The sequence below is a fragment of the Meles meles genome, chromosome 3, assembly GCF_922984935.1.
Source record: "Meles meles chromosome 3, mMelMel3.1 paternal haplotype, whole genome shotgun sequence".
Taxonomy (NCBI): Eukaryota; Metazoa; Chordata; class Mammalia; order Carnivora; family Mustelidae; genus Meles; species Meles meles.
In genome coordinates, this window is record NC_060068.1 from 78,808,413 (window position 1) to 78,829,580 (window position 21,168).

At 41.1% G+C, this 21,168-nt stretch overlaps 1 protein-coding gene across 2 annotated transcripts in view; it reads left to right on the forward strand.

Annotated features, from left to right (window-relative positions):
* ARSB (arylsulfatase B) overlaps positions 1-21,168 on the forward strand; it is a 167,532-nt gene that overhangs the window by 3,729 nt on the left and 142,635 nt on the right. For both annotated transcript variants that reach the window (XM_046000902.1, XM_046000903.1), the window contains exons 2-3: positions 13,135-13,321; positions 18,179-18,369. In XM_046000902.1, the coding sequence (XP_045856858.1) occupies positions 13,135-13,321; positions 18,179-18,369 (378 nt within the window). The remainder of the gene's footprint in view (positions 1-13,134; positions 13,322-18,178; positions 18,370-21,168) is intronic.

The following is a 21,168-nucleotide window of genomic DNA, read 5'->3' on the forward strand; positions in this document are numbered from 1 at the left end:
CAGTGTAGCAAGCTAGCCTCCCCGAACATTTTACTTGACTTTTCTCCCCTGTTTTATTCTGAGTTCAGAAGACCCAATTACAAATTACCCCAGGCTAGCAAGGGTTCTTTTTTTAAAGGACCCAACATTTCAGGGAGAACTAAAGAGCCTCATTGTCCTCAGACACTATAGAATGATACCATTCTGAGCATTTTACACTTTAGTTCACTGATTTCTCTCAGCAACCCGATGAGATAGGCACTACTTTTATCCCTATTTGATAACAAGGAAACCAAGGCTGGAAGAGGGCAAGCAGCTTGCCCAAGGTCACAGGGCTAGTAAGTGGTAGACCAGGACATGGCTAGGCCGTGTGGCTCTGTAACCACAACACTGTGTTGCCCACTCAGAATTATTAAAAATATCATCACAAGAGCTGCTTCAGATTTACTAAATAATCCATTATTTTGGGGTGTTTAGGTCATTTCCAAACATCTCAAAAACAAAAAACCCATCATGTTTCAAGTTAGGAGTTGCATATGTTAAATGGAAAATGAAAATAGGGGGAGAGGTTTTATTTCTGAACGAGTCACGGGTTGTGCAAAAATTTAGACAGTAAAATGAGGAAATTTGTTGACTATTTCAAAATTAGGTACTTGAAAGGAGTATGCAATAGTTCTGTCTGTGAACTTAACCATCGTTTAATAGAATATTTAAAGACCAATCCTTCCCATAGTCATGTAACTTTATTTTTTATTTTTATTTTTTAAAAAATTTTATTTATTTACTTGACAGTGAGAAATACAACAAGACAGGGAACACAGGCGGGAGAGTGGGAGAGGGAGATGCAGGCTCCCAACCAAGCAAGGAGCCTGATTTAGGGCTCAACCCCAGGACCCCAGAGTCATGACCTGAGCAGAAGGCAGATACTTAACAACTGAGCCACTCAGGCCCCCCTTCTTGTTACTTTAGAAAAGTGTAAAGTGTTAACTAAGCCTAGCCTGATTGAACTGAGTTTTCCCAAATTCTGAGTTTTAGCCTTTTGGTTTATTAAAGTATTTAATGAAGAGGACTGGGTGGGAATAATGAGATGTGGATTCCAGTCTTCACCATGTCAGTCTTCACGCTCTGACCAGGTGGACATCATTTTCCACATCTGTAAAATATGGGAGCTGGGCTGAACTCTCAGGCTCGTTCTAGCTCAACAGTTCTTTGAGGCTAAGTCCTTGTGTCCCTTAGAGCGGGTTTCTAATTTGGCAGATGAACCTGATCATAGCTACTGACCCCATCTACTGGCGGGAAGAGAGATTACTCCTGCTCAGAGCTACGCGCCTTGCAAGGTGGTGCTGCTTGTTCTGCTGGAACTTGCTTCTACAGGAACTTGAACTCAGCCTTTTATACTGAGCCATATAATTGTTCAGAATCCTCATGTATGAACCTTTTTAAACCTGCATACTTTGGTGAAAAAATGCATAGAGTTTGATGAAATGAGGAAGAAGGAGACTGATCAGAAGAGGAAGTAAATGGTTATTGGTAAATTCAGGACTAGAGTTCAGGTCTGTCTACACTGTTCGTCCCACAACCTAATGACTCTTTCATTACTTATTTTAAAAATACTTTAGATGTATATTTTGTTCATCTTTTTGAATAGAAAGTACAGTGGTTTGAAAACTCAAAAATTACTGGAAATCTTCACCTATGCACATGCACGTGCGCGCGCGCACACACACACACACACACACACACACACACACACTGATTTGCTCCTTAGGCATCCCGTTCCCCATCTTTGGAGGCAAACAGTGTTATCTGAATTGTATGTGTGTATCTGTCGAAAGGTATTTTATGTATATACAAGCAAATACATATGTGAACATTCCCTTTCTTTTTATGTGGATGGTAGCATACTCTTCACATATTTGTTTTATTTTACATTTGAAATAATTCCACATTGTTATAAAAGAGCAGTCTCAATTTTTGTGACTGTATAGTGTTTTGTTACATGGATCTGCATACTATTTTGTTAAATGGATATATTATAATTTGCTTAACCGGTCACATCATGATGGATGTGTAGATTGTTTCCAGTCTTTTGATATGTCCAAGCTGAAGTCAGTGCCTTCGCTATATGTCTTTTTACACATGATTAAATATATCGGTAGGATAAATTCTTAGAAAGGTTAGAAAAGGACTTTTTCTGGGTTTAAGGGTAGATGCATTTGTAATTTTGAGAAATCCTACAAAATTGTACTTCAGTAGGTTTTATGAATCTGCATTCCCACCTGCAACATAAGATATTGCCCATTTTTCTTTACTCTATTTTTTAAAAAGATTATATTTTTAAGTGATCTCTATACCCAGCATGGGGTTCAAACTCACAACCCTAAGGTCAAGAGTCATCTGCTCCCATGACTGAGCCAGCCAGGCACCCCTCTTATACTCGACTTTTTTTTTTAAGTTGTATTTCACATACCATCAAATGCACCATTTTAAGTGTCTAATCTATCAGTTTTTCACATATCTGCAAGGTTGTGCAGTCATCATCATTGTCTAATTCTAAAACTTGCCATTACCCCAAAAAGAAACCCCGTAACTGTTAGCAGTCAACCCCCCATTCCCAGCTTCCCCCAGCCTCCGGCAACCACTAATCCACTTTCTGCCTTTACCGATCTGCCTATTTTGGACCTCATATAAATGGAATCATACGGTAGATATCTTTTCATCCATATTAAGGCATGTACCATTCCTTTTTATGGCCACATAATATTCTATTGTATGGATATGCCAACATTTTATTTACCCATCTATCAGTTGGTGGACATTGTCTTTTGGCTATTGTGAACGATGCTGCTACAAATGTCCATGCACAAGTTTTTGTGTGAACATATTTTTTTTTGTCACCTCTCATGGAATATACCTAGGAGTGGAGTGCTAGATCCTATGGCAGCTCTCTGTTTAATTTTTTGAGGAGCCGCCAAACTGTTTCCAAAGGAGGTACACCATTCCCAACACAATAATGTATGGGGGTTCCGGTTTTTCCATATCTTTGCCAGCCCTTGTTCCTATCTTTTTTTTTTTTTTTTTTTTTTTTTTTTTTGTTCCTATCTTTTTTATCATAGCTTTCAATTATGGTAGTGGCTATGGATGGTATCTCACTGTGCCTTTGATTTGGATTTCCCTAATGGTCTTGAGCATCTTTTCATGTCTTATTTGTCATTTGTATATTTCTTTAGAGAAAATCTCTACTCCAATCCTTTGTCATTTTTAAATTGGGTTGTCTTGTTATTATTAAGTTGTAGGAATTCTTTGTGTATTCTGGATGTTAAACCCTTTTCATATACATGATTTGCAAACATTTTCTCTGTGGGTTTTCTTTTACTTTCTTGATTGTGTCCTTTTATGTATAACAGTTTTAAATTTTGATGTAGTTCAACTTAATTTCTTTGGCTATTTGTGGTTTTGGTGGCATATCTAAGAAACCACTAAAGTGATGAAGATTTATCTCTATGTTTTCTTCTAAAAGTTTTATAGTTTCAGCTCTTACATTTAGGTCTCTGAAGCGTTTTTAGTTAATTTTTGTATTTTTTTGAGGTATGTGGATGCATATGGATGCCCAGTTGTCCCAGCACCATATGTTAAAAAGATAATTGTTTCCCTACTGAATGCTTTTCCCACTCTTGTCACAAACCAGTTGACCATAGGTCTATGGGTTTATTTCTGGACTTAATAATTTTATTAATCAATCTATATGTTCATTCTTATGGCACCACGACACTGTCCTGATTACTCTAGCTTTGTAGTAGGTCTCAGAATCAGAAAATCTGAGTCCTCCAATTTTGTTCTTTTTCAAGATTGATTTAGCTATTCTGGACCCCTCTAATTTCCATATGAATTTTTGGGTCACCTTGTCTATTTCTGTAAAAAATGCAGTGAAATTTTGATAGGGACTGCATTGATCTGTAAATCCATTTGGGGAGTATTACCACCTTAACAATGTAAGTCTTCTAACTTCTGAACAAGGGATATATTTCCACTTACTTAGGTCTTCTTTACTTTCTTTCCAATAATGTTTTGTTGTTTTCAGCATGCAAGTCTTACAATTCTTTGGTTATGTTTAGTTCTAAGTTTTTACTCTTTTGGATATTGTCATAAATGGAATTGTTTTCTTAATTTCATTTTCAGTTTTCATTGCTAGTGTATGGAAATACACCTGACATTTGATCTGTATCCTGCGACCTTGCTGAACTTACTAGTTCTGAAAGTGTGTGTGTGTGTGTGTGTGTGTGTGTGTGTGTGTGTGTGTGAGAGAGAGATAGCTTTAGGATTTCCTATATACAAGACTCTGTCATCTGCAAATAGAAATGGTTTTGCTTTTTCCTTTCCAATCTGGATGCTTTCCATTCTGGATGCTTACCTAATTGCCCTAACTAGAACTTACAGTACACTCTTAATTAGAAGTGGCAGGAGTGGACATCCTTTTCTTATTCCTGATCTTGGAGGAAAGCTTTCCGTCTGTCGCAACTAAGTATAATGCATTCATTCATTCTTTCATTCAACAAATATTTATTGAGCAGCTCTTTATGCCGGGCATTGTGCTGTACTCTGGGGATCTCCTGTTGTTTGCAGTCTGTTGGAGGTGAGATGAGGGGAAGGAGAGACCAAGGGTGGGGGGTGAAATAAACACAGAAACAAATGAGTTAGCTAAGTGGATTTAAAGGGCCTGGCCATAAACGTAGACAAGAAAATAAAGTAGGTAAAGTGCTAAGTGGCTCAGGGAATTATCTCCAAGAAGATAGGGGCAGAGGCCTGAGTGAAGAGTCAGCCGTTCAGAGATCCTGGGAAAGAGAATTTAGACCAGTGGGAGGGACAGCCCAGTGCAGACCCAGTGGCAGCAGTGAGCTCTGAGAATGGGGATAAGGTCTCTGCGGCTGGAACTGAGCGGAGGAGGGTAGGAAAAGCACACTGGGAGCTCAGAGGTGAAGGCAGGGTCTCCCTGTCCTCATACTGCCTGCTCATAATAAGATATTAAACATCAGCTTACTTGTTCGGGGTTTTTTTTTTTTTAAGATTTTATTTATTTAATTGACAGAGAGAGAGATCACAAGTAGGCAGAGAGGCAGGCGGAGAGAGAGGAGGAAGCAGGCTCCCCGCAGAGCAGAGAGCCCGATGCGGGGCTCGATCCCAGGACCCTGAGATCATGACCTGAGCCGAAGGCAGTGGCTTAATCCACTGAGCCACCCAGGCGCCCCTTGTTCGGGTTTTCATAGTGATGTTACATTGAAGACTACTCTAAGAACGTTTCTCATCTAACAGTGTTCTGAGTAAATACATGTTAAGGAACCACAAAGACTGCCGTGTGGCATTCCTTGGATACATGTTATTCTGGTTAAAATTCATTTTTTTAATCCCCCTCCACCTTTTTTTTTTTTTTTTAAGTAAGCTTATTTTTAAAATTGTCTTTAGGAAATACTTTCAAAGTTTCACATTTAAGAGATTTAAACAGAGGTATGTGTTTAAAAAAAAAAATGATCTTTTCATCTTGGCCTCAGCCCTCCTGTACAAAGCCCCTGTTTATTACTTTCTTGGTATCCTTTGGAGGCATGTTGTGCCTATAATGAAATAGGTTTTACATTCACTTTCCCCTTGTTTGAAATTTCAGGTAATTTAAAAGTCCTTCACAGTGTGGGAGGATAGGACAGATGTTGTTTAAGGGTACAGATGTGCAACAAGCAGTAAATAAAACCCAGAGATCTAATGTACAGTATAGTCAACAACTACAGACAAGAATACTGTACTACAATCATCACATTTGCTAAGAAACTAGACCTAAATGATTCCAACCACTAAAAAGAAAGGATAATTATGTAACATGATAGACGAGCTAAGTACTGCTACAAGGGCAGTGATGTCACAATGTATAAATGTGGTACACCTTAAATTTACACCATGTTATATGTCAGATATATTCCAATAAAAGTATGTAATAAAGATGTTTGTCAAAGTGGTCAAATAAATAAAAATCTGTCAGCTTTTCTAGTAGAATTTGTGAAGTGCTTTTAGTTCAAAAGAAGACTTGAAAATACTAAATTTCTATATTCTTACAAATTGACTTTAATCAATACCAAATATTCACTATAGCTCTGTATTCTCAGTACATATGGTAAGTGTGGTTGTTTGTTCTCATGTCTGACTTGTCCAGTAGACAGCCTTGCGTGTCCCTGGCCTGGAGAAGCAGTCAGTGCTGAGCAACTAAATGAATGAATGTGCTAAATACTTTAACAGCTGAGAATTTCCTGAGAGAGTTCAAGCTCACTGTCTTCACTGTGTATGGTTGATAGGCCATTTCTAGGGCCCCTGCGTTCTTTTTAAGAAACAAAAAAGATTAAAGGGTAAAATAGCAGTAGGCCTTAGTGGGAACGTTTCCTTCTAGGAAAAAAGTGAGGAAAGTAACTTTGATCCTCAACTGGGAACATTCTCACCTTGGGAATGGAGGGGGCCGCTCCACCAGAACTCTGTAACCTTCGCAGGAACAGAAGCAATGAAAGATGACTCCAAGGTTTCATTCTGAAGGGACCCAAGTCACATTTTTCTTAATCACATTGATAAATGGACAGGACATTTCAGGGCTTTTCACTCACCCCTGACATAGAACCTTGGACGGGAAATATAGGAAGGGGACTGTCAGCAGCATTGTGGGTAATTGTTGACTTCGGCTTCAAGTTTGCTTTAAGAATGTGAGCAGCTGAGACCCATGGCTCCAGGCAGAATAGGGCATTGCCTACTGGCACAGAAAGAGGAATGGGTTCTGCCTGAGGATGCTCTCACCTCCCTGCTTCTTTTCTTTAGTGCCCTCAGCGCCCTGCCTGCCCATCTTTTATCAACCCCCACCTGCTTGCCTCTCCTGGGGACCGTGGACTCCTGTCCCTGGTCATCCCTCCCTGGGCTCTATGACTAGAAGTGGGGCAAAGAGGAGTGAAGAGCTAGAAGTGACTTTCCCCAGGGTGACTGGGGAAAGAAGTAGGTCACAGATTGGGAGTGTTTGTGGGACCGTCTGGCAGTGGCATCCAAGGAGTCAGAAATAAGAGCCTACAGTCAGGGGACCATGGGCACCTCTGAAAAGAAGCACTTGTTAGCTTCTATTCCTGTGCTTTGGTAGGGGAAGGACAGAGGATGCATTTGCTCCACAGTGACAACTAAAACAGCCCCCTCCTAAAACACACCGGGGCTTTAATGCGGGGAGCCCCGAAGATGACTTGTTCTGATCGGTCTTTTGTTTTGCTGAAGAAGCATTTTCCCAGAAGGCAAGGAGATCTGGAAGCCATATTTGGCAAACACTGAAAATATTTTAAAGAAACAATTCCATGTTTTACATATCTTACTTCCCGCATAATTGGAAACGCGGAAATAAAGAAATAAGTTTGGGGCTGAGTGGAGTAGGACCCACTGACTTATGGGGTTTTTTTGTGAATTGATTTTTGGGGTTCGTTATTTCAAGAATCACCCTGAACATAAGCTGTCCCTGTCTGGTAATTCTCTTTGTTTGTGTTTCTTCAGTCCTATCACTTTACTAAAAATTTCTTTTCCTCCCTGTATTCCTAGCTTTGCCTTTGGGGCTTTGGGTTGGATTTATAATTTAAACAGAGGAAGGCACCGATTCAGTTCTTGCCTTGTTTATTCTTTTTACAAACAGCATCCCTTTGTGGGTTTAACCAGAGATCTACACTCTTTGCTAATCAACACCAAAATAAATAGACCCTTAAAACTGTCAGTGACACCAGCCAGCTCTGCAGCCGGGGTTCTGGAGGACCAGGCCAGATGGCAGAGTCAGGCCCCCGACACACATAATGTGTGTTCTGTAGCTCTTGGCTTCGACAGCGTGGGCAGCTGACTGCTTTTCAGAAGGCTTTAGCGGGGGGAGGGCACAGACTCTCCACTAGCCATTTGTTCTGTGGGGCAGCTGCAGGCCCAAACCCTAAGGGGGCATGAGTGGTACTTGACCGTGGTTAAAACCTGTAGTGTACCGACTCAGAAGCAGGCTGGAGATTCTGAGCTCCTGGCAGGCTGTCAACGCGGTCTGCGATTGTGTTCCCGTCACCGAGCTTCCCTCTTCCCTCTCAGCCCCCTGGTGTATACAGTGGACAGTGGGGCTGCCTGTTTTTCTGAATTTTAAAGGACCATAGTAGGAGGGGTGCAAAAACGTGGGTGCTGTGAGGGTGTGAGTGCATCGTGCACAGGTCCAACTGATAGGACAGGATCTTCCTTCCGTTCACCTGGATGTTAATTATCTCAGCATTATTAAGTTAGGAGAGAAACGGCATTCATTGCCCTATGTGTGGCGGTGGTTCTTGGAGCCCCTGGGCGAGTTTGTTATCAGTGTGGCGGAAATAGTGCCCTCTGAGCTTCCAGATCCTGCAGATAACCAATCAACAGACCACCTGGACCTCTTAAAGGGGGACAGGAAGAGGTTCTGAGGGTGGGGGCCCCCCTCCTTCCTTCTCCCTCCAGGAGACAGAGCTTTCTCTTTTTTCAGTTCATGAGACAGCAGTGATAGGATCTTCCATGTTTACACAGGCTGGAATAACTCACAGGATCAGATAAATTTTATATGCAAAAAACCACACACACACAAGGATGCTCATCAGTTATCTCATGGAAAGAACCTAGAGACAAGCCAGGTCCTTGACGGACTCTGTGGACCTTTTGCGTTTGTGCAGGAAAGCCTGGACGGTTCAGTAAAATCTTAGAGGGGAAGCTGTTTTTGGAAAGAGGCTTTGGTTTAATGAAGAAGAGATGGCCACACGTGATCGGTATAGAGCAGGTCCTCTGGACGGTCCTGTATTAGCTGTATCATCCTCTCCATTCATACCTGCTCTCTGAACGCTGAAGAGGGGGGTTCGAATGGAATTGTCATAGAGGCTGCTGTGTTTGCAAAAGGACACTTGTTTTTTCGTTGGTTCCTCCTGGTGCCCTGTCATCATCCTGCCCCACGAAGCGTGGTGTGGATCTATAATTCTGTGCTAAACTAAAGTGCTCAGTTGGAACCAGCTCAGCATTTGCCTGTTTACTGCTTCTCTACACATTACAGCTTCCTTACTTCAAACAGTGTTTGAACAGACTAAAAACATGTCTTTGGCTGCCATCCAGAGTTTGGCTTCCGCTTCCCCAGTAATGCCATAAAGACGCTCTGTCACATAAATTCTCGGGAATTGAAAAGAATAAATTCTCTGCTCCATATGATTGTAGATAATAGAAACAGGCTTCAGCTGACCACCTGGCTTGGTGCCCATGGACTAGGAAAACCGAATCACACAGCATCCCTTGGCAGGGCTTTATAGCTATCAGAGTTAATTCTGTGCGTGTGATGGATGAGCTTTCTGTTTAAAGAAATCTGGGCATAGCATTTATCTCCACTGGGTCTTGGGTTCCCTACAATATTATCTTTCCTTATCCTGCACTGTTGCCAATTAGTATATGTTGTAAAGTTTTTGAATCTAGGATTGATTTTCTATTGAGGAAATTTTACGTTGTTAACCATGAACAGAATCCTTCTATGATCTGGTGTGTGTGTGTGTGTGTGATTTTGAGAGCAATGTTCCTGCCCCAGCCTGGATATTGTAGCATCCTTACTATTCAGGATCCCAGCTGGAAAGAGATAGCACATTCAAATTAGGATCATTTGGGGAGGTTTATTTATAAAGGGACTATTCAAAAAAGTGTGAATTGGGGGAAAGGGAACACAAGTAATGGTGTGTAACCCAGAGGAGCTGTTGCTAGCCCTGGACCAGAAGGGAGGGAAGGAAAGAACCCAGAGACAAAGAGTGTCACATAGAGACGGCTGCCTTCAGGATGGCCCGCACAGAGAGACAGGGTCTGGCAGTTTGGACTCATCTCTTCTTTCCCTCTAATTTCCTGTCAGGGGTCCGCCTGAACCCATTCAGATAGCCAGAAGGTACAGAGTCCTCTGATTTGGTTCCAGAGGTCAGCCTCCCGGGGCAGAGAGTAGGACGGAAGGCAGAAAGTGGATTTGGAAGGCAACTGGAAGGCATCTGGCACTTATCCCAGGGGAGGTGTCCAATGATTTCTAGGAAAGGCATAGAAATCTTTTTTTTTTTTTTTTTAAGACTTTTATTTATTTGAGAAAGAGAGAGTATGAGTGGGAAGGGGGACTAGGGAGCAGAGGGAGAGGGAGAAGAAGACTCCCTACTGAACAAGGAGCCCGATCCTGAGCCCAAGGCAGACACTTCACCCACTGAGCCACCCAGGTACCCAAAAGGTGAAAAATTTTAATAGAAATCTTAAACTCACTTTTATTTTTAAAAAGCTTTATTGATGTATGATTGACATGCAATAACCTGCACGTATTTAAAGTATACAGTTGGATAAGTTTTGATAGGTATATACCTGTGAAACCATCACCACAATCAAGATAGGGAATTATCCATCACCTTCAAAATAAACCCATTTTTATCACATGATCTCCCTGATATGAGGAAATTGAGAGGCAGAGTGGGGGGGTTGGGGGGTAGGGAAACAAAAAATGAAACAAGATGGGATCAGGAGGGAGACAAACCATAAGAGACTCTTAATCTCATAAAACAAACTGAGGGTTGCTGGTGGGAGGGGGGGTATGGAGAGGGTGGTTGGGTTATGGACATTAGGGAAGATAGGTGAAATGGTGAGTGCTGTGAGGTGCATAAGCCCGACAATTCACAGACCTGTACCCCTGGGGCAAATAATACGTTATATGTTAATAAAAATTATTAATAAAAAATAGTAAACCCATTTTAATTTCACATTTAAGGTATTGTATATGGTTCTTTTGAAAGAATATGGAAAGCTAGAAGGAAATAAAGCAGTGGCAAGTGCTACTCCAAAGTGACGGTTCTGGAAAGTTCCACAAAAAATGAAATTCAACGCAATGTGAAAGCTTAGGAGAAAACTATTCAATAGTAGCTTATAATAAATTAGGAAAAAAAGAGAGTAAGTGTGAATTTTTATTTTTTGGGCTTCTCCTTTATATCTATTCATTGCCATGTATTTCAAACACAATAAAAATCTGTGGATCTGGTGTGTGTACGTCAGTATGTGAACTGAGACACCCAGAGATGCATCAGTAGTCCGTCGTGCCTGTGGAACCATAGCGGAGTAGCTGAGTTTACGTTTTATCTGGTGTTCACATGCAGCACCACAGGCTCCTGGGGCAGCTCTGGGCTTAGGGGCATGTTCTCTCCAGGGCCGCACCGGCTCTCTAGGGAGCAAAATGCAGCGTAGTGGGGAAGGCTCACTGTGTTCTTAATAACAAAGCTTACGGTTATTACTGTGACACCTGTTGAATGTTGACGGTGTCCTCAGTGATAGAGCTGAGATAGGATTTAACTCCCCCAGCTTTATGCATTCTGTCATAAATGATAAAAGCCAGTAAAGCATTTGCAAGCACACTTTTACCATCTATTAATAATTACGTGCAACCCACCTGACAGTTGACAGAGGCCAGAGCCTTAGGGCTTGGGTTGAGAACTGGCACTCTCAACCTTCTGTGTCCCCAGAGCCCCATTTATTCCAGGGAAATCTGGAGTACCTAGCCCTTTCTAGAGAAGGCTAGTGTCCAGGGCAGAGTTGAAGGGGAGACCTAGTCCCACATCAGGCAAAGGAAAGCACCTGCCTGGCAAAGCCGGGACAAGGAGGAGAGGTGTGAGGTTTGCAGGGAGGAAGTGGTGCTCGGCTTAGGATGGAGGCCTCTGGGGCCTCTGTTCTGATAGGGCCCCAGCAGGGCTGGCCTGCCGCCCACCAGCACAGAATATGTGACGGGACCACGCCGGCTTCCCTGCTGGCCTTCAGACTCATCTGGCAAGTTCAGGGCTCAGGGCCTCTGCATTTTTTATTTCTGGTGCCTAGAATATTCTTGCCTTGTATTTTGGCAAGGCTGTCTCACTCTCTCACTCAATTCATATTACTGTTCAAATAGCAATTCCACAAGTTTCTTTTGTCACCCTTTCAAAAAATCACCTCTGTCACCATTTCCCTGTCCTACTTCATTTCTTTCACTGCAGGGACCACTACTGGATATTATAACATCAGTTCTCAAACTTTTTGGTCTTAGGACCTCTGCATGTGCTTAAAAATTATTACAGACCCCAAAGAGCTTATGTTTCTGTGGGTTACACCTTTCAAAATTCACTGTATCAGAAATTAAAATAGAAATTTAAAAGTACTTTCGTTCATTGAAAAACAGCAGTGATAGACCCATTACCTGTTAACATCAGTAGCTTATGAAAAATGACTGTGTTATCCAACATAAGAGAATTATATGAGAAGAGTAATACTGTTTTGTATTTTTGTATGGATCTTCTATTAGTAGAAGATAGCTAGGTTTTTATAATCTGTTGTAATATATTGTTTTGTTTGGTTAAAGTTTATGAAGAACATCTAGCCTCACCCAAGGTTGGAAAAGGAAGGGTTACTTTAGTAGCTTCTCATGTAATTGTGGATATTCTATTTGAATATCACACCAAGACTCAACCAGGGGTCATTTCTTAAAACCTGACTGTTGTGTGGCCCTTGCGCCCTGGGCATACTTGTGTGAACCACTCCTGATATGTGGGTCAGATGGCGGCTTTTTTTTCCTTAAGAAAAAGTCGGTCACTGACTTTTCAAATTATGGTTTCCATAAAGCGGAATAAGGAAAGCAAATCATTACTTTCATTGTATTTCTGAATAACCCTTAAAAAAAAAAATCACCAGATCTGGAAAGATTACAGAAGCTCCTTCCACACCTAACATGAATTTCTCATGTGCACAGAAATTGGAACACTTTTTCCTTGATAGATCCACACTTCGTGTTACAGTGACTTCTTTTGAGGTAGGAGGTGAAATCCTAAGTTGATGGTTTCTAACATAATTCCTTGATAAATATTTGTTGAAATAGCTAATGTTTATTAGAGTCCTTTTATTCATTTTTTCCCCAATCCTGTTTATGTCCATTACCTTACTTGAATAAGTGAGTAAAGTGCCATTCAGAAGTGTTCCGAAGCTGGTACAGGGATAGAGTTCAACAGTCACATCTGCAGATGTGTCCAATAAATTAAACAACCGCTTTATCTGCTTGTTCGGGATGTTTCAACACTATCAGTCTATAATTTCACGTTTTGTCTCTTTAAGATCCACACAGGTTTACAACACCAAATCATCTGGCCCTGTCAGCCCAGCTGTGTCCCTCTGGATGAAAAACTGCTGCCCCAGCTTCTAAAAGAAGCAGGCTATACTACCCATATGGTCGGGAAATGGCACCTGGGAATGTTCCGGAAAGAATGCCTTCCAACCCGCCGAGGATTTGATACTTATTTTGGTAATGGAAATGCACATGTTTCTTTTACAACTTAGACTAGCTGCAACCATCTCGTAAAAACACACCCAAGTGTAATCAAATGAAATGACTGGAAACTTGAACACAGAATGAATCCGTCAGCCCTGCCGCGGGGCAACTTTCTACTACCACCTCCGTACCCATGGCTCAGTGCTCAGCTCATGGTGGGCAGCTGCCCATAGGGAGGTGTGTACCTTTGCCAGGATATTAAGTGCTGCATTGGGGCCTGCGAAGATTTGCATTTCCACACCCGAGATCATTGTACTCTTAGAGAACCTTATTACCAAAAGGGAATACAGCTTGTTTTTTGTTTTCTTTTTTAAGATATTATTTATTTATTTATTTGAGAGAGAGAGAGAGAAATAGCACAAGAGAGAGGAGGTCAGAGGGAGAAGCTGGCTCCCTGCTGGGCCAGGAGCCCCATGTGGGACTAGATCCCAGGACACTGGGATCGTGACCAAGCTGAAGGCAGTAGCTTCACTGACTTAGCCACCCAGGCGCCCCTGCAGTTTGCTTTTGGAAAAAAATTCCAGACAAAACCCAATACAAGAACATTTCCTTCACAAAGGTTAAGAATATTTTTTCTCTCCATGGCTGTCCCGAAGATTTGTTTTTCTTCTAGAGATGGTAGAGGAGACACTTTTCCATTGGCATCCTTCTCCCCTTCTTGAGATCTGTTTTTGAAATGGCCTGATTGGGGAAGACCAATCAAAAGAATAAAATGGGAGAGTAAATAACAAACTAATAGGAAGGATACTAAGAAATAGGAAGTAGTTTATGGATTTGATAGCCCTATAAAAATGTGAAAACTTAGGTTACTTTTAAAACTTGCCCTCTTTTAACCTGTTTAGCTACCTCATTTGTTTCTTCATTTATTTACAACCTGCTACATCCAAAAAGGAACACATGCTGAACATAAAGAGTTTAAAAATAAATAGAAGGCACCTGTGTGGCTCAGTCGGTTAAGCATCTCCCTTCGACTCAGGTCATGATCTCAGGGTCCTGGGATCGAGTCCCGCATTAGGCTCCCTGCCCATTGAGGAGCCTGCTTCTCCCTCTGTCCCTCTCCCTCTGCTTGGACTCTCTCTCTCTCAAATAAACAAAGTCTTCAAAAAAAAAAAAAATAGAGTAACAAATCAGGGTGAGTAGAAAAAGGTGAAATTGTGGCACGGCACCAAATTACAAAAAAAAACCCACCTGGCTATAGGTGGGCTTCACATCGAACTCTGCACCTTAAGATTCCTTATGTCCAAATTAAAAAAAAAATTTTTTTTGTTTTTTTAAAAAGGAGACAGCTGTTAAGAATCACATTATTTCTAAGATAGATGGAAACCAGATGTTCAGGAAAAGTAAAGCATTTTCTGGCTCTTAAATCTAAGAAATTTCTCCTTTGGGGAAAGGTAAGGTGGACAAGATCCCCAAAACCAACATTTTAGTAATATAGTGGTGGTTTTCCTGTCCGTGTTTCTTGAGACGTTCCTTTTTATTCAGGGTAGGGCCAGAATGCCAGAGTGCATTTCAGTGATTACTAGGGGCCCAAAGAATGCAGTTGAAACACACAGCTCTGTCACACCCTGTTGGATCCGGGGTTAACGCCAAGACGCAAGGACTTCACGCAGGAGACCGCGTGTCCCCGCTGCCGCCCTGGTTCTCTAGCAGATATGGCTAAGTAGTCATGGCATTCTTTCTTGGTGAACCTGAATATATCCTCCACATCCTCAAATAACTGTTAAAGTCAGCCTGAGTGGAAGAGGTCTTTGTCATTTTGGAAATTCTAAAGGGAAGAGGCAGTCTGTATATTCTTTGACAGTTTTCAGTCAGACCTTTGCTGAAAGATTGATCAATACCTATGCTCTGGCAAGAGGAAGGATGATAGGTATTTTAATTTTTTCACTAAAATCCAAATCACATATTTAAAAATTCAATTGGACAGAAGAAAATCATATCCTTTTATGAGAATTGAGAAGCCCCAGGATTCAGATGAACCAACACCCGCCATTAATGGGGACTTGTAGATAGGAGGGAATATGACCATGCAGCTTTTTGCACTGTTACGACTTAGGTGTTCTGTTAAAAAGCAGTCAGATGGGGTGTCTGGGTGGGTCATATGGTTAAGTGACTGCCTTTTGGCTCAGGTCATGATCCTGGGGTCCTGGGATTGAGTTTCCCTCTGCCTCTGCCTCTCTCTCTGTCTCTCATGATTAAATAAAATAAATCTTAAAAAAAAAAAAAAGCAGAGGATTGTGGGGCTCATGGCACAGCTCTGAATACCTTAAAGACCATTGAATTATACACTTTAAGTAGGTGACTTGTATGGGATATAACTTACAGCTCAATAAAACTTAAATTAAAAAGTTGGTGATTTAGTTGTTCAAAAAGTATTTTATGATTTTTCACCAAAAAAGCATAGGATGCCCTCCTTTCCAGGCTCAGCATATAAGTGCAAATTTGTGAATCACTGTTGTGAGAAAAGCTGTGTGTGATTGCCACATGGTTGTTTGGTATCCTTCTGGCCAAATATGTAAATAAATAGTTCTATTCCTGGAATTTCCTATTTGTTACATCCTTTTAATATTTATAGTTGGTACTTTATTTATTTATTTATTTATTTTTGGCGAGCCACCTAGGCATCCCGATAAGTCTTACATCTTTTTTTTTTTTTTTTTAAAGATTTTATATATTTGTCTGAGAGAGAATGTATAAGCTTAGGGAGGGCCAGAAGGAAAGGGAGGAGCAGGCTCCCCACTGAGTAGAGAAACCCAACACAGGGCTCTGTCCCAGGACCCTTGGATCATGACCTGAGCCGAAGGCAGACGCTTAATTGACTGAGCCACCCAAGCGCCCCCATACATCTTTTTTTTTTTTTTTTTTTAAGATTTTATTTATTTATTTGACAGAGAGAGATCACAAGTAGGCAGAGAGGCAGGCAGAGAGAGTGAGAGGGAAGCAGGCTCCCTGCCGAGCAGAGAGCCCGATGCGGGACTCGATCCCAGGACCCTGAGATCATGACCTGAGCCGAAGGCAGCGGCTTAAACCACTGAGCCACCCAGGTGCCCCCCCATACATCTTTTAATCAAGTATATCCTATGCTTACATTCTCTCAATAGACAGCAGTTTACATTTACAGAGAAATAACTCTAAGTGATTTCCTCAAGCTCTTAACACCCAGGAGTTACTAAAAATTCCAAATAGAACCCCAGTATCCTAGCCTCTCTAATTATCCATGTAAGGGCTAAGATCATTTTATGGATACATTTCCTCCTCTATTACATATTAATTAACAAATACATTTAATTTCCCTTTCTGTTATAAATATTCTGGGAAAGATTACCATCTAAAAAGTGGTCTGGGGCACCTGGGTGGCTCAGTCGGTTAAGCCTCTGACTCTTAATTTCGGCTCAGGTTGTGATTTCGAGGTCCTGAGATCAAGCCCCACATCTAGCTCCACACTCAGCTCAGAGTCTGGTTGAGGTTCCCTCTCCCTCTCTCCCTTTGCCCCTCCCCTTGTGCTCACTCTTTCTCTCTCTCTAAAATAAGTAAATAAATTAAATTAAAAATAAAGTGGTCTTAAGACCAAGGTATTCATTGTATTCTAGGCTTTGAATTTATTGAATCATAGAAAAGGAGGAAATGAATTAAAAATTAATTCCTTTTTCATGTAAACAGTGTAAGGCTTTTGATTGTAGAGAATGCTTAGGACGATAGAAAGGACTAGGCCAATTTTATCCACCTCATTTTAAGAGTCATAAGCATTATTTGTTAGGAGATGGCTCAGAGTCTAGCACAGCTTATTTCTTTTTAATAGCTCTATTGAGGTATATAGAATTCACACACCATATAATTCACCCAACTAAAGCGTACAACTTACTGATTTTTAATAAATTCACAGGGTTGTGCTATGGTCCTCACAGTCCAATTGTAGAATATTATCATCACCCCAGAGAGAAACCCCTTTTCTGCCAGCAGTCACTCCCCATTTTCCTCCAACCCCGCCAGCCCTAGGCAACCACTAACATAATTTTTGTCTCTATAGATTTGCCTCTTTGGGACATTTCATAGAAGTGGAATCATACAATATGTAGCACAGCTTATCTTAATATTTTAGGAAAATATGGAACATTTGCAGAAACAGCTTTAGTTGAGAAGACCCATTTCCTTTCATGTTTACATTCAAATTGTGCGATAGGCAGTCCATGCCATTTACATTGGCGGCGAAACTGAGATCATGGTTGGTAGAAAAATGTACTTTAGTTTGATCTTTTCGTTCTGTTAAATTGTCTAGGCCTCCTGTTTGGAAAGGTTTGTATTTTCCACCAGTGGGTGTCAGCATCTGACTAAAGATGATTCCTCCCAGCACTGCTTCTCTAAATAACCTTGAAGCCAGTCTCCCAAGGTCAATATCAAGATTATTTGAACGCTGTGTTCATTTATGTGGTTACCTCAGAGTAAAAACTTGTAAGAAATCACATTAACCATATGCTGTTTTTGCCATTAGATAGCTTTAAAAGATTAAGATTTTATCACCTTTACTGAATTTAAACTCTGATTTTTTAAAATGGATTTACTTGGACTCATTCACTTTGAGAGTTACATGACAGAGCCTTGTGTTCTAAAGACTTGACTGAGGAGGAATGGATTTGAATTTTTTTACAATAACATTTTAATGCCTCCTGCTAGCAAATATAGAGATGTTAAGAAGTGGTGCTCTGATTAGCCTTGTCATTTGATTAGACTTGTCATGGGTAATCAATTGCACTAGGCAATTAAATGCTGAAACATTAGTTTGTTTTACAAGTTTTATGCTATGCTGACTATTTTCATCTCCCATTCTTGTTGTAGGTTATCTCCTAGGTAGTGAAGATTACTATTCCCATGAGCGCTGTACATTAATTGATGCTCTAAATGTCACACGATGTGCTCTTGATTTTCGAGATGGTGAAGAAGTGGCAACAGGATATAAAAATATGTATTCAACAAACATATTTACCGAAAGAGCTACAGCCCTCATAGCTAACCACCCACCAGAGAAGGTAAGTCTTGTGTCTTTATTGATATCAAAATTGTGTTAAGATAGCATCTCTTCAGGTGAGTGCAGGAAAAAGGTGCTTGTTGGGGAAGAAAAAATCTAATAAATTCTAGGGGAGTTGTTTTCAAATTTTGGAGTGTATCGGTATCTGCCTGGGGAACATGATAAAAATAGAAATTCCTGGAACCCCTCTTTAAAGGTCTGATTCTTTAGGTCTAGGGGAAGTCCATACATCAGGATTTTATTTTGTTTATTAATTAATTAATTTTTATTTTTATTTATTTTTAACGTGGGGCTTGAATTCACGACCCCGAGATCAAGACCTGAGCTGAGATCAAGAGTCAGAAGCCTAACTAACTGAGCCACTTGGGCGCTCCCACACATCAGCCTTTTAACGAAACTCATCAAGGGTGACCCTGACACCAAGGGTCCCCAGATGACTCTTTGAGGAATACTGGGTCTACAGTGTTTTGGTAGATACATAGTTTTATAATTTTGGTGTATTATGTGCATGTACTGTAAGCATTTAGTATGTTGACTTTTTAAAATGATAGGCTTGTGTACATGATGAGGCTGTATTATGGCAAACTTTCTGTTAAGAGATGGACAAACTTTGGGTTCAGGGCAAGTCCTCTTTGTATTTGGCCTCCCAAGGTTATTTTGGCTATTCTAGATATTTTGCATTCTCATGTTAGTTTTAGAATCACCTGGTCAGTTTCTACCAAGAAAGTTCCTGCGTGGATTTGGATTTCATCCATTTCATTTTGGATTTGCGTCTGTAGAACAACATGGGGAGAATGAATGTCTTAACAATATTAAGTCTTTCACTCCATGAATGTAGTATACCGATGAGCCATGCACTAAAATCTTATGACTTAATCTAAAGGTAGAAATGGAAAAGGGTGTGAATTGCCCTAAACGTTTTTGTAGCTGTGGCTGTTGTTAACTGAGAGTTACCTTTATAAACTAAATTTTCTGAATATACGTTTGAAATTGGGTCACAGATTCATCTTGTCAGATAGTGGGTCCACAGTGTGGCTTCATTAAGACTTGCATTAGCACACTGAAGTTAGTCCTTCAGTAAGACCCTGATGTAGCAAATGACAGAATGTGCAGTATTACCTGGTGCTCCCAGTTTTCTGCACTTTGCTTCTTTGACAATTACTGAATGGCCTCAAGGGAGATCACAGTTTGAGTTTAGGTTTGTATATCTGTTCAGATGTGGTACCTGGCAGGTGACTCCCTTTTTGACATAGTTTCTTCCTGGCTTTGCCTTTGCCTGTTATAACTCAATATTGGAAGTCTTCCCTTATGTCTGTTCTCACCCCACCTTGGGCTTTTTACACTCTCAATGCTGACGTCTTGGAGTAGCCATGTTTCCTGCGGAACTTGGAAGATCAGAACATTCTCTTACATATGTGGACATATGCAGGTTTTAAACAGGGGAATCTGGGTGGCTCAGTTGGTTCAATATCTGCCTAACAGGGTCCTGGGATTGAGCTCTGCATTGGGCACCCTGGTCAGTGGAGGGTCTGCTTCTGCCTCTCCGTCTCTCCCTCTGCTTGTGTGCATGCTCTCTCTCTCTCAAATAATTAAGTAAAATCTTTAAAAAAATGTCAATCTGAACCAGTTTTCAGAGAGCTGGAAAGATAACTGTGCTAGGTAATTGGCTTAGGTTCTCAGTTTTCTTCTGTATGCTAGGTGTTTTATAGATAGTGCTGAAAGCCCAAAGAACAAGATGAGGTCTTAAGGGAATTGTGGTTCTTGTCCTGTCATTTGAGTTAGGCACCCTATTACAGATAAGCAAACAAGAGACTTGTTCAAGGTCACAGAGCTACTGAGAGTCCAAACCAGAATTTAAACCCATGCCATTTGACTACGGAGCTCAGTGCACTCAACAGGCATCCCGAGTTCACAGCTCATATCCGAGACTGGACGTTATTAGCCCCAGTGTATGATTCAGCTTGACGGTTCCAATCTTGACAGTATATCGGGCTCATCTGAAAAGCTTGTAATAAAGACCAATAACAAATATTGTGATTTATTCGTGCTGGTGGGAGGGTGTCATTGGTATTTAATTACCTCTCTGCCCCCATCTCCCTCCCAGTGGTGATTCTGAATGTGTCGGCACTATTGACCCCCCTCAAACACAGGGGACAAGCTCAAGCCAACTGCCTTTTCCAGGCTTACAGTAAAACACCACCTTAATCATGCAACAGCTATAATATGCCTACAGTAAAAATGAGTTCCCATTAGGCAACAATGGAGTATTTTCTCACAGTGCCTGTAACATTAATCGGATAAGAGGAAGCAGCTGGGTGAAATAGTTCTTTGTGGGTGGGCTGCCTTATCTGGTGTGCTTCGGAAAGCACGGGAACTGGGGGAAATGAGTCCCGAAGAGCCCGCAAACCATCCAAACTTGAGTTAGTAATAGAGTGCTGCTCGCAGGTAGCATTATGGGAATTGCCAGATGAGAGGATGGGGACTTTCCAACAGTGTCTGAAATATTCTGAAGCAGTGGCCAGCATTCCCCACGTCCTCAAGGTAGAGCTTCAAGTGTAGACATAAATGAATGAAATAATCAGTACCGAGGAACAGCCCCAGAATGTTTGTTTAAGACAGGAAATGCAGACGTTTACATTTTCAGTTCTCAGTAAAATGGTGCATCCCATAGTTCCAGGAGCTGGGCTTTTCCTCATTTTATCCCAATGTTGAATCTAATTCTGTGCTAATTTCTTAGGTGGTCTATAGAGACTATAGCATAGGTAAGTTGTCCTAAGATGGAAATCATTAAAGAAATACA